Source organism: Lepisosteus oculatus, chromosome 3 (genome assembly GCF_040954835.1).
Source record: "Lepisosteus oculatus isolate fLepOcu1 chromosome 3, fLepOcu1.hap2, whole genome shotgun sequence".
NCBI classification, from domain to species: domain Eukaryota; kingdom Metazoa; phylum Chordata; class Actinopteri; order Semionotiformes; family Lepisosteidae; genus Lepisosteus; species Lepisosteus oculatus.
This window is the reverse complement of record NC_090698.1, coordinates 42,520,157-42,536,606: the sequence shown is the minus strand read 5'-3', so window position 1 is coordinate 42,536,606 and position 16,450 is coordinate 42,520,157. Positions and strand designations below refer to the sequence as shown.

At 36.9% G+C, this 16,450-nt stretch overlaps 1 protein-coding gene across 1 annotated transcript in view; it reads right to left on the bottom strand.

Moving 5' to 3' along the window:
* Positions 1 to 4,522: 4,522 nt before the first annotated feature.
* The window catches only part of ap3b1a (adaptor related protein complex 3 subunit beta 1a), a 119,196-nt gene continuing 107,268 nt past the window's right edge, over positions 4,523 to 16,450 (bottom strand). Inside the window, exon 27 of the mRNA XM_015365489.2 lies at positions 4,523 to 5,441. Coding sequence (XP_015220975.2) covers positions 5,288 to 5,441 — 154 coding nt within the window. The 3' untranslated portion in view covers positions 4,523 to 5,287. The remainder of the gene's footprint in view (positions 5,442 to 16,450) is intronic.

Sequence of the window (16,450 nt, the reverse complement as noted above, 5' to 3'; positions counted from 1 at the left end):
AATCAACCTCAGCAGCTGCACACTGCTGTGCCCGTGTCCCACACAGAAGAACTCTGCTCAGACCAGCCCCTCTGAATTCTGTTTAGAATGTTAATTACCAAATGATTTCTGGGAAAGGTTACAAATCTGAGGGAGAAAGAACGCACGGTGTAAAAAAAAAATTCTATCTCAATCTCATCTATTTGGATGCCAACATTTAATGGAATAGACTCTGGGAAATATTTCGTGTTTCATTTTTGAGAAAAAAAAATATTTCTTTAATGCCAATGCCTAATTAGAGGCAAGGCTCAGCTGTGTGCGTCCCGCTTCTCTTGTTAGCAAGTAACTACATACTGAAGAAGTCCAACGATATTTCTGTGTCCGAAGTACCAGTACTATAAACAGCACTTAATTGTCCAATCTTCTTACCGAGTGGTTTTTCAAATCGGAGACCCACAGCAAACAGACGAGCCTAAGACAGATTCAAGCAGGAGCAAACACTTGCAAGCACTGGTCTCAGATTTAATGCCAAAAATAACGTACAGTTCATGTCATCACAGAGCAATGTAAAAATGAACAAATGGGACAGAGAGATATACTATAAAGCAGGTATGTAGCCCATATTACCTTATGTTAGTCTTTTATTTTTAGTTTATTTCCATTGCATCTAGTATAAAACTTAAATCCTCGATTCTATGTTCACAGAATCAGTCACATTACTATAATTGGGATTAGTTTATCTGTTTACTGTATTTGGTTAACCCTTTTTTCCCCCAATGGTAAAAAGAAAATTTTGAACCGATTTTCATTTGCAGTATTCATGAACGGAAAACCATTTGTCGAATAAATACGCCTCATGTCTCCTCTCCGGTAAAGAATTTCTATGAAAATTATTTAACGAACTGCCATTTGTCATGTTGGATCAGGAAGCCCAATGTTAAAGTCCCCAGCATTTAAATTATGAATCATGTGGCTTTTTTGTTTTGTTTTTCAATGGTAACACCAAACAAAACACTATGCTTTCATGGCAACCCAAGGGTACAAAAATGAAATTCAGAAGGTCTTTTCCAGAAGCTTTTGAAGTACCTGCATACATCCTTTAGTCACCCCTTCCATGGAACACTGTTGGTAACCTTTTAAGTTTTCCCTTCAATGAAAAGTAGAGGAAACAGATGATTGTACTCATAAACATTAGTGTACCACTAAAACAAACTGGTATTATGCTTTCATCGCCGCATTCCTTTAGGAAACAATGTCTGAAGGTTTCCAAGCAGCACAGCAGATATGAATACAGAACCAGAGGTGTCACAATTGTGATAAATGGGCGCACAGTAACATCTTCACTTCTGACCGCAGCAATTTTGAATAAACAGTGCATTAAAATGGAGATCTATCTATAGTCCTTCTGCGTTTGTAAAATAAATGTGTACCGGCTTGTAACAACACATAGGAATTCTGTGACTGGATGAGTAATTGGCCGCCAGAGGATTCTTGCAGATCGCCGTGGTTTTCTGTTTCAGCTCATATTTGTTTTTTCTCACTGATAGAAGTTAAAAACACTGTATGTTGACCTTCCCCAAATAAATCCAACTATTGTTCTTTGGCAAAACACTGCTGTACATTCTCCTTCCTCATTCAAGAGAAAGATATATAAATGAAAACAACACAAAAGCTCTGCATGCACGTATAAGGCTGTGGATATTATAAACAGCTCTCTTTTTTTTTTCTTTGAACATTTTCTTAAGGAACAGTCAAGCAGTCGCACAAATGGTTTTTTATCACAACTGCAGCTACCTGATATTATTATGAAAGCAAGTCGTTTTAAAAATTCTTTCCGCGCTTCAAAAGCAATAATTATCAGCAACTGACTAGATTCTGAAATACCACACTTGCTGTGCAACCTGGGTAAGGTGCTTGCAGCCTTTGGAATTATTTTTACAAACTTCAAGTTTTTGTCACAAGCTTGACTATGCTTAAGCCATTGCCCAAGAGTTTTTCAGAGCACATATTTTCTGAGAAGAAGGGAAAGCATTAGTAATCTCATTAAAGTGACATTCCCTGCTGTTTTGGTTGGCATAGGGGTGCGGTGGTGGTTATCATGGCTGCCTCTTGGCATTGAGGTGTTGGGTTCAATTCCTGGGGTGCAATATTCGTGGAGTTTGCGTATTCTCCCCCATGTTCATGTGGGTCTAAAGACATGCTATAGTAGGTTAATGGGCTTCTGGGAAAACCGACCCTTGTGTGTGTGCCCTTTGAGAGACTGGCATCCCATTCAGGGTATATTCTGCCAATGCCACCAAAACATCCTGGGATAGGCTCTACACCATAACCCCAAACTGGATAAACGGTTGTGGTTGTGGAAAATGAGGATGATCATACTTCTGTTCAATTTAAAGGAATCTGGGTTGTGGGACCTAGCATATCTAAGAGATAGGGGGAAGGGTAATATAAGTCTGGAAGTCCTCAGACTCCCTTCAAGACAGCTGGCCTTAACTTAGGTCCTGCTACAATCAGCGAATAGAGCCCCATGAAATGTGTGAGGATGACCAGTATTCAGTTTGTCAATGTGCTTGGTAAATGCCCAAGACATTTCTGATTCATCATATTCCTTGGTACCAAACTCGCAGCAGCTGCTACCTATTCACCTAAGGGTGAATAACCTTACACCTTCTTTAGTAGTATCAATTTAAAATTACTGCTGAGCACAAAGCGGCAGGGGATCAGGCCTGTGGCATTTGACCACACTGATTCACAAGTTACTTCAAGACCAAAGGAGAACTGCAATATCCATTGTCAAATAACCATGTCCCTAATGTCATTAGTGCCACGATTTCCCAAAGAACAGACACAAAGGTGAAAAGAAAAAGGCTTGGAGAAGCATTTCATCTGCCTGTTTGAGATTCCATTCATCAGGAAGGAAACCTTAAGAAGGTGTTAAACCCTCTATGGTTATACTGATGGAGATTTTCTGGTTTTAGTAGAACTGCAGCTCCTAGGGTGTCAAGACAAGGCTGTGTTGATAGAGGACATGTCTGCGATACACTTCACATTGGCTTTCTAGTTACATGATTACTGGGGTGTTGTCTCTTGATTCAGGGAATTTGAATTATAATCTAAACATAATCCTATATACTGTACATGTTTGTGGAATACACACACTAGTGATAGACTGCATCATGGGGCGGTCTGCATCCCTTTAAACTTTAAGTGTTCCTAAAACCCCTTTAAGATTTTTAAAGCATTTTAGCCACATTGGAAAAAATGGTAACATTCTGAAATTTTAAAAAAACATAAACATGCAAAACTAGGGACGATATGCAGGTAGATGAGAAACCTGAAGACAAAACGAACAACTTCAAAACAATTTATGAAGTTCAGCCGATTTTCTCTTTAAGACTAAACAAAATCAAGGCCATCTGAGAAGCAGACTTTACCAAAGGTTTGAAAGGTTGCCGTTAGCATCGACAATTGGTCTTTTCAAGCACACCATTAGGAGAATCTTGATTTCTTTAGCCTTTTCACAATCCACTTTCCTGAATCACCTTTTTAACGCACTGGGGATGGTTGAAATTTTGATTTATTTTCAGGAAATTACTTCGAAACATGTCATGTATTTCTACTTTCACAACTCAAATAAACCTGGAACCTTTTTTTCAGATGAACATCACTTTTACACCACTGTTTCTAAATGATCTTAAGAGGTATTCCAAGCACGAAGCATATAAAGCAAACACGTGCATACATCTAATGAGGTCTGTTATGTTCTCATTCCAGTGATTAACCTAGATATTTGACTAAAAATATAAACCTAGCACAGTTATGTATATAGAGATAGTAAAGGCACACAACGCAACAATGATTATTAATAGAGTATAAAATTGCTTTTGTTGTTGGTTGTACTTTAGTTCACAAAGTCAGCTGCAGCTACATAGTACATATGCATTGACTTCAACTTTCCATGTAATTTAACTTTAAAAATAATGAGGAATAGTGGCATAATCTATTTTATTTTAAAAAAGAACAATAAACGACACCCTTCTGTATTGTGATGTGTACCACCACAATAGGCTTTGCTAAGCGAAGTTCCAGGATTATAATTTTTCCACTCAAACACACTGTTTTTGTTGTCTTCTTCAGCACGTATTCCTTTGCAAATCCTCTTTTAAAGCTGGTCTCACTGTTTATCTGTCATTTTTATTCTTCTGCTGTATTTTAACGTTTTTTATTTGATTGTGTACGATTTCATACAATGAATGCATAGTAACATGCATTATTGAATATTCTATGAGATGCCCTAGATAAGGCCATCTGGTAAGAAGAATGTGATTATGATGGCAAGTGAATAAAAACATTATACTAAACAATAAAACCCAAGAATAAGTTTATAATAATAGAATATGAATTTAAAGTTGAACTTCCAGTGCACTTTTTCTAATTGAGTAGCTTTTCCAAAAAAGGCTTCACCAGGAAATTTTACCATCAATAATTCAACAGCAAATATTTTTACCTTACATCTTCAAACTAAGAATAACATACAAAATAATCGGAGCCATCAGTCACTTTATTTTACAATTGTAATAAATTGTCTTACTTAACACTTACACCATAATGAGATGGAACATTGTGTATCTTCCAACAAACATGTCCGAGCAGTTTTTGGCAATTTTAAAATAAAGAAAACTTTGTCTTCAGATGAAAGGCACTTATGTCTAAACTCAAAAGACATAAAGAAAAACTAATTAACAGTGGTACCAGTTTTCAAGGCCTTTATGAAGAAACAGGCAAGAACGTACAAAAGCACAAAGATGATAGAATGACATTTCACGACATTTCAATTTACAAGGGAGACTGGTTCCCATGTGCATTTTCATCCTGTTTTGGGAAAAACATGTGGCATAAAAGAGTTTATAAAACTATGTTTTCCCCAATGAAATCAAAACAGCCATAGTTCTGAAATCTTAATATGGTCTGAAGTGCTACAAGTGCACCCACTAGAACTACAGTAAACACTTCTAAAGGTGAAATCAAATTCAATTTGTTGTTATTCCCCTAGGTGTGTGTCTGTGTCAGTGAATATACAATAAAGAAAGCAAAAGGCACCACGCTTTGAAAAATGAATTTAACAATGAGAGCAAAACATACAGAGCTACTTCTTGTTCAGAGATAAGCTGAAGGGGAAAACATTGAAAATTGGCATGACTTTCTTTTCTAATATTTTCCTCCCACATCAACGCCAGATGGAAGGTTTAATATTATAAACGAAAGGCAGTTTTCCGTGTGCCAGACGTGGAGGTCCAGATGTAAGCGGTTACCCCTGGGAGAGTGCAGTTTTCAGCTCCCTCAGAAGCATCGAGCCAATCACAGTCTTTTCAGTGTTGATGATGAGCTGTGCTGTTGATGCTTCCTTCAGCTCCACTGTAACAAGCACCAGGGCCTCAGCGTTCACAGTTTTAGCTGCAAACCTGAAAAACACAAAATGCTGCACATCAAAACTCTCCATTAAAACAATCTCGCATGGATTCCGGAGTCAAAAACGATCTCCATCAATTACATGCTTACGTCTAAATGGAACTGGACAGAAAACTACAGTACATCTTTAGCTGTACACATGATTTGATGTCATAAACGTGGTAGTCTGTGCTCTGTCTGCATGTTTCCAAAAGAACGGCACAAAGAGTGAATGGAGATAAAACCTCATTGTTAGACTGTTTGAGTACAGCGGTCTGGCCCCCAACAGTGCAATTGGCAGCTTTGTGTGACCACAACCACACAAACACTTGGTGTATAAGGCACTGCTCCTCTGAAGATGTAGTCAGACAGCATCTGAAGAGATGTCACCCAGAAGGGGTTTAAGTTATTCAGCACAATGATTCAAGACTGCTGTAGAATTATTTATCAGTTGAGTCATATTTCAAGTTCAAAAGTATTGGTGCTTCCATATACTCAGGGAGTTTATGAACAGCATTAATGCTACACACAACTTGGAAAAATGGAAGGTCCTTTTAGCTGCAGCAGAGCATCAGCTAAAATCACGATTACTGTATCTGAGTAGTTAATTTGAGCAAAAATACAGAGGCACAGACATTGAAAAAATTAAAAACCTCTGGACCTTCATTTAATGTGCAGTATATACAAACGTACTAGGAATTTAATGTGTTTGCCCACGCAGTACTTTTATATTATACTTCCAAATTCAGTGTGGATTTGGGTGAGGTGAAGTCTGCTATGGAGATCTGGAGCTTTCAGTGTTGAGGCTACTAGCATAAACTGTTTGCCTGTGGTTTGCATTCTAGGCTTAAAACACAAGGAGAAAGACTTTTCAAAGCCACACATGCAACAGCAAATTGCACAGCAAAACAAAACATATTTTCAAATTGCAGGTTAAAGCAATGGAGGGGAGTTACATCTACAACATATTCAAATATACTTTCAGAAAAAGGCAGTTGAAAATGAATATTAGACGTTAACATCCTACCGAAACGGCATTCTAATGTCAAATTAAAATGTTTCAAAGTGCATTTCATGCCATGTTTTTTTGTAATATACAACACTGTGGACCCTACATTCTATACTTAGTCATCAGTATACGTCAGAAAGATGGTTGAAAGATTTCTGAAAGTAGATACACCTGGAAGGTATTCTTCAATTCCACTGCACCAACTACTGTATTATCACTGTGTGCTATAGCCAACACTCAAAAACAGAAAAACAATTAGATACTGCTTTCTATATTGACGGAGGAAGCATTGAAGGCTACCAAAATTCAGTTTCCGATTGTGCTCTGCACTTCCTGCCAGGAAGTTTAGGGACGCGTGTGCCTCTCCTCCTCTGGTCCCCAGGACAATAAAACAACACTAAAAATAAAGTTAGCAGCAATTATTCCTCTGAAAAGGAGGGAAAAATAATATGGTTTGAAAACAACCATCTCTACGCTCTCCCTCCCTGCCCCACACACAGCGTTGCCAAAACAACCAGATTCCAAAACACAGTAAATCCTCTAATTACACAGCATTACAAGGGGGGAAAAATGTCTATTTATTACTGCCTGTGCCTGAAAATCCATGTGGGGTGGCCTGGACTCCTGTCAATCCAGTTCATTCTTCCTAGACCCCATAGAGCAGGGTGTGTGGATGTGAAGAAGGGGTCAGAGAGTAAGACTGAGCGCTTTAAAGAGAGCGTCAAGCCCGGTCCCCTCCCAACTCCCAGAGGTATGGAGATTCTCACCGTTTTGTTCGTCGGCAACACACAGGAAAGTTGGCGCACATGGGCCTATTGAAAACACTAACAAGTGCCGAGCGGGTCTCCGACCTCCCGTGACCCCTCCTTTGCACAGCAGCCACTCCCCTCTCCCTTCTGAAAGCCACGTGTCTGAATTGGAGCCATCTGCCTCAATTTGCACAACATCTTTAGCCACAATGGGCCCCAGTTAGCCCTGACAAAGACTTACAATAGCCAATCTTAAAACACCGCTGGGCTGTCAGCACGCTGTCGGCTATTCAAGAGCAAACCAACTGGACAGTGTCTCATGTCTAACAATTAGCACAGAGCTTGCACTACGCCTCACAGGGCCCGTGGGGACCTGCTTAATTACCATCAACATAAAAGAGGGAGTTTATCACAAGATACTCCAAAAACGTCACTTCAGACTTAATTAAAATATTAGCCACTTAAGCAGGAAGCAGATTCTCTTGAAATGAGGAGTAATTTCTTTTTTTTCTTCTCTTAATTACATCAACATCTTCTAGCATATTACTCAAAGGTGCATGAAGGCACTTGTTGGGATAATTTTATGTCCGCTGCTCAAACAATTAATATGTGCAGAAGGTTATTAATAAAATAATTTTATTAAATTGTAACGGCATAAAATGTTTTCACCATCAGACAAATTGAGGAGTTTACAGTTTGCCCGTGTAGCTCCACTTCAACGAACAGCTTCAGTTTCAAGACACGTTAGAATGTTGCAGAGTACAATTTATTAACAAAAGAAGAATTAGGGAAATCCCAGTGCAGCATTTATTCAATGTATAAAGTGATTTAAAAAAAAAACTAAAAATGAATGAAATACAATATTCAATAACAGGAATAAAATCTACTTTGGAGACCTAAAAATACAGATTCTTGGTCAAACCATCGCAGACCTTTCCTCGGTCTTTGACATGTGAAAGGATTTTGAGTTCAAACAGGTTTATTTGCACATGCCAGAATAAACTACATGCCAGAAAACTGAAACTTTAGTAAACACTTCAAAACTGGAACAAGATGTAAAACTATAATATGAAAATGTCAATATTGAAAAGTCAGGATGCAACCTGCACACTGAGGTGACTTTCTTTGCTTTGCAATGGCAGCCAGATACTAAGGTCTTGCTGCATTTCATGAACCAGGAAAAAAACTTGCATGGAGGACAATGACTAAACATGATCTTCAAAATTCAGGGGAAAACTGAGCAGCATTTTTGGTCTTTTCACCAATTCTCCGAAGAAGAATGCTGCCTCAGCGTTGACGTACTGGTATAGTGAAATACCTTTACAATAGGGTGGAATAATCTCCTTCACTATGGGCAAGATATGCAGAATTTCAGTAGACAATCTAGCTCCCTATGTCTGACTGTCTGCAAAAGCGGGAAGTCTTTCCTAATAGACCATATACAGCAATATTCCTAACTAAGGCTAAGATACTGGCTTCATTCTAGACTACATATGTATTAGCACCACGTAGCAGCCTGACAAAAATGCAAAACCTCAAACCTATTTAATATGCCTTGGATATCTGCTACACAGAAAAAATTGAGTTCCTTGACTGGGAAGATGGGCATTATCAGAGGAGTGTTCCCTGACTTCTGATGGGCTAGAAAGTAAACGGCTTAGTAGGGAATGAAAATCCAACACCCAACTCAAAACACTAAGTGATAGAATATTTGGTTATCTTACTTTTAAATAAGGATGTTCTTAGCAATATTTATTAAGCTACAAGCAGAATGACACAGGCTGGGAACACTTGCTGTGATACACATTCAATTTCTACGTATACACACAGCCATTCTTCAGCGATTTGTGTCTCAGCACAACTGATGTCCTCTACCAAGCTGTATGGCTTGTAAATTTATATCCTTAATCTATTATTTATTCTGCTATTACAGCACCCAAAGGCACTTATTTTACACAACAAAACATGACCTTGGTAGACTACAACCATATCCATGTCACACATGTACAGAGATGCGGCTGTGATTCATTGCCTTGGGGCTCTTTCCCAGCTCCTTGCTGTTTAAATAAACTGGTGGCTAATAGAGACACACTCAAAAGGCAGCCCAAAACCACACACTCGTCACACTGAATTTCAATTGAAGCCTCGAGCACACTTTTTACACATAATTTTAGACATAAATCAGCTTTATGAATGCGCTGCAATAGGGTACATTTGTAACATATCCCCCTTATGTGTACTTGCCAATGTGAGCTCTTGACAAATACCACATTAATCCCAGGTAGGGCATAATGATCAACACCTGTTCTACAAGTTTCCATTTTAAACAATTCAAAGGTAATTAAAATGAAAAATACAAGACATTATTTCAACAACGATACAGATATAAACTCAAGTTCTAACTATCATTAGGTCTCTAAATTTTATGTCTAATAAATATTAATATTTTTTTCAGTAAATAAACTTAAGCTGTTGTAAAACTAAGTACCTTATTTGAATTTTTCACAGAATGAATTAGGAACACGTTTACAGTACACTAGTCATTATCCTTCTGTTGTCCCTGTATCCATGTCCTACCAATGGTAAACCTTAAACACATCTTCCTGTAAATCTGTTTTTTAAACACTCATTCTTAAGTGAAGTACACAAGTTATTTCTAATTCATTACACCTAATTCAGGAAGACATTAATCCTCTCTTTTACTACTTTCGGAGCAAGAGTTAACTTAAAAATGTGAATTCACTCCCACCTGCTCTCGACAGGCAGACCCATCTAGGAGAGAGAGGAGATGGAGTTTGACAATCACCTCTTATTGTAGCTTTGGCATTCATAAGCATCCCTCAGCGTTCAACTAACCGAAGCATTAATTGCATTATAAGAGGCAACAAAACACCAGACTATGAGATTACACTGACAATTTATAAAACTACTACGAATATTCCCGTTTTTGTAACTAATTCTCATTTTCCTAATGCTTGCCATTCATTCACTGTATTTATGTCTTCTTCTAACTTTACCCATTGCTTGGTGTAATTACATATGGTTGATAGGCTATTAGCAAAACCTGAGACTACCCATAGTATCTGGACTATACAGAAGGTCTATTGTATGCATCGTCTACAATTTAGATCTTCATCTGTCACTTTTACATCATTGGTCTACTCACACAGATTCAATTCAAAAATAATATTAAATTTAGCAGTTTATCTGCTGTAAAATGTTTAAATTTTGTTTCTGGTTAGGACCTAATCATAACGTTTACAGAAGTGTGGAATTACAGAAGTACACCACTGCATCCATATGATTGTGTTATTAGAAGATTAAGATTCAAATTTTATTTTATGAATTTAGACTTAATTAAATAGTACTCTATTCCTGTATTACACTATTACAAATACATAGCTTCATCTTTTCTGTAAAATAGCTGATTAATGGATAGATTGCCCAGAAAGGACAATTCATAATATTACGTAATATTATTATTAATACATAATATTATTATTATGTAACATAATATTATTATTATGTAACATAACATAATATTACAGGAGACAATTTAAAATTAATAACCAGAATATCTTTCACAATTCACAACAGCAATCACTCCTGCAGTATGGAAGATTAGCACTTCGGTACTATCACAAATGATGCTTTAGTTCATTAGATTGCTAAAATTTGGTCAAAAAAAAGCAATAAAAAGCAGGTTTTAACATTTCCAAAAGCGCAGATCTACCGCTAACGTGGCCTGTTAATGTAATTCAATTTAATCATTGGCATTTCAGTGCTGAATTTATTTTAATCTTTCAGGTGAGGCAGATGGCATATTAGATGAATAACCATTTGGCTTGCAAAGTCTGAAAGGCTTTGTACCTAACTTAAGGTAAACGGCGAGGCATATGCAGTTCGGAAAGTAATACTGAAAACTGATTTACTATAGGGGAAAAAAAGAACTGCAACACTGCAGTGTTTGGGAAGGAAAGTAGCTACATTATAATGGGAGCTGCCTCAGCAAAATGAATTTAGGAGCTTGATACTCCTTCTGGCCATCCCTTAATTTAGCTAATCCTACGCTGATCCTTTTACTTTATGTTTTAACGGGTACCAGCAGTTGTGACAAAGGCCCACTCAGGCTAACACTCTTTTGACATGAAACCTTCAATTAATGTCAGCTGAAGCAGACACAATCCTATTAGCAAGAAAGACGACCACAGGATGCAGCTCCCTGCCCTAGCTGTACAGAAATAATTAGCCTAAAGTTGACAAATGTGTAATGAGGCCACACAAAGAATGCAAGAGGATGGAGCTGCAGGGGAGGAAGTCCTGATTTCACACACACAGCAGACACACAAACTGCTCCTACTGTAACAACTTAAGAGTCTCTCACTGCTGGGCAGCTCACAGATGGCCACATTTGCAGGTATAAAGTGATATATATTTTAAGACAGAAGAATTCAATTGAACAGTATAAATAGAGTAAGAGTAACATAAGCAATAAAGAGTAATACTGCTTTTATTTTTACAATAAACCTAATTAATAATAGCTTCTACTCCACATTAGAAAAAGACTCTGTAAAGAAAGACAATGCATAACCCGACAGTCTGATGTGATATGTGCATTTATAAATAAAAGTACTGTTCATATCAATCTTCTTCTTAATTAAAGATATCAAATTCATTGCTACATATGCGACAGCTCATCCAAATAAACCATCTGGCAGATACATTTTCATTTTTAGGAGGATGTGATAATAAAAGTGGAGGTAAACCTACAGGAGAAAGGAAAAAATGTAATAAAAGCTCATTGGAGAAATAAATTTATATGACTACAAATTATGTTAAATTAAAATCCGTTTTTAAAAACAAGTTAAATTCTTACAGCTTATCTGAAGAAACTTCCAAAACACATCTTAATAATAAATCCACATAATAATGAAACATTTATTAAAAATTAAATGGAAGGATCTCCAAAGAAGATGCTGAAATTAACAAAACCAGCTCTGAATTAAAAAATGATACAAAGTTTAACAAACTAAATACTATGTTAAGAACAAGAGCTAAGTTTCTCTGTGGGCAAACTGCGTACCTACTTCATTTGTTACACAGTAAGCATTTCGCCTGCTGTTTGAAAATAAGGACTCAATTGAACGATTTCTTCTGGGGATTTTGGTCATCTAACTGCTTATATGATTTATGACTAATTCTCTCTTTTGCCCATCAATTTGTATTTTTTAAGACTTATTTTCAATGATGTCAGATAGAAAAAGCAGTGCTGCCTCCTAGTGGAAAAACCGCAGAACGCCAGAAGTGTAAACCCACATCGTGTCACAACAATAAGAGCTTTCTCCTGACTCGCGTGTAATGATCTCTTAAATCGCGTGTAATGAGATCGGCCGTTATTTTTTTTCTCAAATTTTTAATTTGAAAAGGTAGTGAATGAAATGCGTTTAAGGAAATCATTTTTTAAATACAAAACCATTAAAGAAAATGTAATACCTGTTACAAGGTATACAGAAAGGCTTACAACTCTTTCTTAGAGGTTACCTGGCATTTAAAATGTTAACATAGTGCTTTGTTTAGACACTATTAAACTATTTTGAAAGAGCGATACAAATGTTTTAAAAAGGTTATAAAGGTCACAAAGGTTTAAAATCAAACTAGCAGATGCTAGTATAGTGTCTGTGTCTCACATTGTTTTTAGTTGTCAACTTTGGGGACTAAAACAGCATAATACGCATTTGATCACAAAACAAATCTGAAACAAAATCAACTTTTTAGTATTTTCACAGTCCATGATGAAGACTAATCTTAGAATTCCTAATACTAATTGAGGTAAGCAAGTCAAGAATGAACAGTAATTGAGATCTGTAAAGTAGGGGTGATTCAGTGTTTATGTCCTAGGTTCTTAAATGTGCTATTTTTTAAATGTGAAAACATTTCCAATTTCTGCAATTTAGCAACAGATGGATATTAAAAACTCTTCTTTGAAATTGTGAAAATTAGAAGGTTCTTCTAATAAAATGAGCTGTCCCCTGCTTTTATGGGAAATGTGGGAGAAATCTGCAATGGTGACTCCCCTAGCTGTAATTAAAATACAAACTAAAGTTAACAACAATAGGCAAAACAAAAATGCCTACGAGTTCAGCTTTCAATAATTACTCTGCAAAATAAAGCTATTACAGCCAAAGCATATCCAAAAAGTGTTTAGGACAAGAGGAAAACAACCATTAAAAAAAAAAAAAACCAAAATAGTTATTGGAGAAAAACCTAACCAAGATGCTGTGCTCAGTTGCCTGTATGTTTTTAACACATATTGTCCCTGCTTCACCAAAAATAAACCCCAGATCACATATTTAGAAGTCAAGGAAGTGATGGAAGTAGGCACATAAATCCTCATGTCCAGTTCAGTCTGATAACATTCGGTTAAAAAGAAAAAAAATCACAAAACAAGGACTCATTGATAACATGTAATTGATTCATTAATCAGATACCAGGGTTGTAACCGAGAAACTACCATATCTCAGGATGACATCCATTCTACTTTGAAGAACATTTTTTGACAATTATCTGGATTGGCCTGCAATGAATTTAGGGCTGCCGTTGTAAAATGAGAGCTTTCATCAAAAGCTGGTAATTGAGAGTGACCCATGCAATGAGTTCTCAGGGATAGCATCAGTCCAGATCAATCAGGTCTCAGCAGGTGTGAAAATGTATTGGCAAGCGGCGTTTCACTTTCTGCCGTTGTCAGTGAAGTAATCATCGTGATTAGAAAAACTCTCTCTCCAATGCAGCCAGTGGCCACACAGAGCCAATGATATTTTTTTTTTACGATCTTTGGCTACAGCTAGCTATGGAGATGCCCGTAAGCTCCCCCTCACACCCACGCCCTCTTGTTCGTATGAAAGGCAGCAAAACAACTATAATTATAGCCCCATTTATTATGATAAAAAACATTAATCAAAAAGGTTCCTAGTTAAAGGTAAAGGGGAAAGGTTCTGTTACAAGGTACTGATTTATTTACGGTTTATGATTTATAAAAATTGCAGGTAGCTGACATCATCCTTACGTATATCAAAGGGATATGGCTTCAGGATTATGGAAGGACACTGCTTTAACTTGGAAAAGGCACATAACACATCTAACTTTCTATTAGTAGGCGCTTATATTATTTAAGGTACCTTTGTGTGAACATTTGAGGTACATTCTGAACCAGATCCCTCTCAGAATCATTTAAAGATTAAGGAGAAATAATGATTTCACAGCAGCACTCTCAGGGACACAAGTTTTAAAGACAAAGTGTTGTCTGACTAGATTGTTGAGCTTGTTAGAAGCATTCATTCGGACTTTTGAAGGCTTGGTATTATCTTCCTGATAAACTGCAGGTGGATTAGTTCAGTTTTGATCTGTTTTTTTTTTTTTAAACTTTCAGAAGTCTGTTTCTCCACTGTCAATTGCTGTGTAAGCCAATTTAATTCTCCTATGGTTTTGTTATGGTAGTTTCTATTGGATTGCTACATGAGCAGTTTTTGAAAATTCACTGTCATTATCTTGAGATTTCTCTGTTGACTTCCTGTCACTGTACCTCACTAACAATTCTGCACTCTTTTGGGTACACCCCCTTTTTATTTCCACAGATTCCTGTCATTTACACTGACAAAACACTCACCTATTGAATCTTTTATAACTAGTTGACTTCTATCCCTTGTTGTCTTAGAAATAATCAGTCTAAGAATTTCTGTTCAATTACTTGTGTGGGGACTAATATTCCTTCTAACCTCTGTTTTTAATCGGTTATTGTTTCTCTTCAGAGACAATCTATCAAGCCCATTTTTAAAAAGAAATTTTGATACCGTATGTCTGTCGCTTCTGTTCTTCTGCTACGAGGCTTATCCCCAACCACAACACAAAAAACTTCACCCAGATATTACAGGTCATAACTTCTGTCTCTCACTGTATAAAACTCCACTGAAGACGCAGCACTGCAAGATGAGTAGTAACTAAAGCACGACAGCACCTGTATAACTGTGGGCTCAGGAACAAGAACTGCAGCTTTGAGCGACATGAGGGTTTTCTCACATACAGTACATTTAATGACCTGGACTAAGAATCTGCTCTTACACCCTGCAGATTGAAACATTATTACTTTGAAAGCATACAGACCCGATGAAGTAAAAATCCAGACTGTAAACCTTGGCTCGACTTTACTGCGCACACTACCAGTTACTCCATCCAGATAGCACAGATCTGGAAGAGCACCTACTTTTCTTGAGGTCTGCTTGAAGAAGCTCCTTATACTCAGGTGAATTAGTGTGTGGCGTTCCACTGGACTCAGTTCTCAGACCTCTGGTTTTAATTTGCTACTTTATTGTTGTTTGAAGGAAAAAAAATGCTGATAACACAAACAAATAGGGAATATACTCCATATTCCAGTGCAACTCCTTGGTTCAAGACTAAGGATATCTATTTATCTGTGAAATCTTTCATCTTTTCATTTTCTTTTTACGTCTTAAGTGGTAGAGACCAAAGTACAACTTACTACAACTTCAAAAGATGAAGTCCCCTTTGTTTTCTTCATGTACCAAAAACAACCTGCACAACAAATTCCTTGGTATTTATGAGTAGGTATGTACTCATGGTTTAAGTTACTTTTTTTTATTCGTTAACATATACAACAGAACCAATAGGAAATAAACAGGCCTCTTTTCACATATTGGTAACAAAAGATTGATGACTAGGTGTAATTTGTGCTATTGGTATTCAAGATGAAATATGAGGTTTTGAAATGAAGGTCCTCCTATTCCCTGTCATTGATTTCTACCTACGTGCCCTTGCATGTTCCAAGGTTGTTTCTTATGATATTGCACTTACAATCAAATTATGGGATTATTGTCATACAAATGTCTGCGGAGCTGCCATTCTAACTGGTACACCTTCTCTGTCCCGCTGAATTAGGCCCACAGTAAAAATGCACTGCTGTTTTTCACATAATTGTCATAAGTGTCATAGCAAATAATGTTTTGTAGAGAGGGATTTTCCATTAGTATTTGGCCACTCCAAAGGAAGATGATGAAAGGCTATTTTCATTAGTGTTACTAGTTTTATGTTTAGTTCCATTATTTAGTAGCTTTTCAATAAGGAACAAATTATGAGAAAGGTATAAAAGAAAATCAAGGCAAATGAAGGTACAGATAAGTTAACTAATAACACTGTACTTTAGGTATGCTGTAAAAGGACACAAGTGTAATAGGAGAGCCAATGCAATCACCAG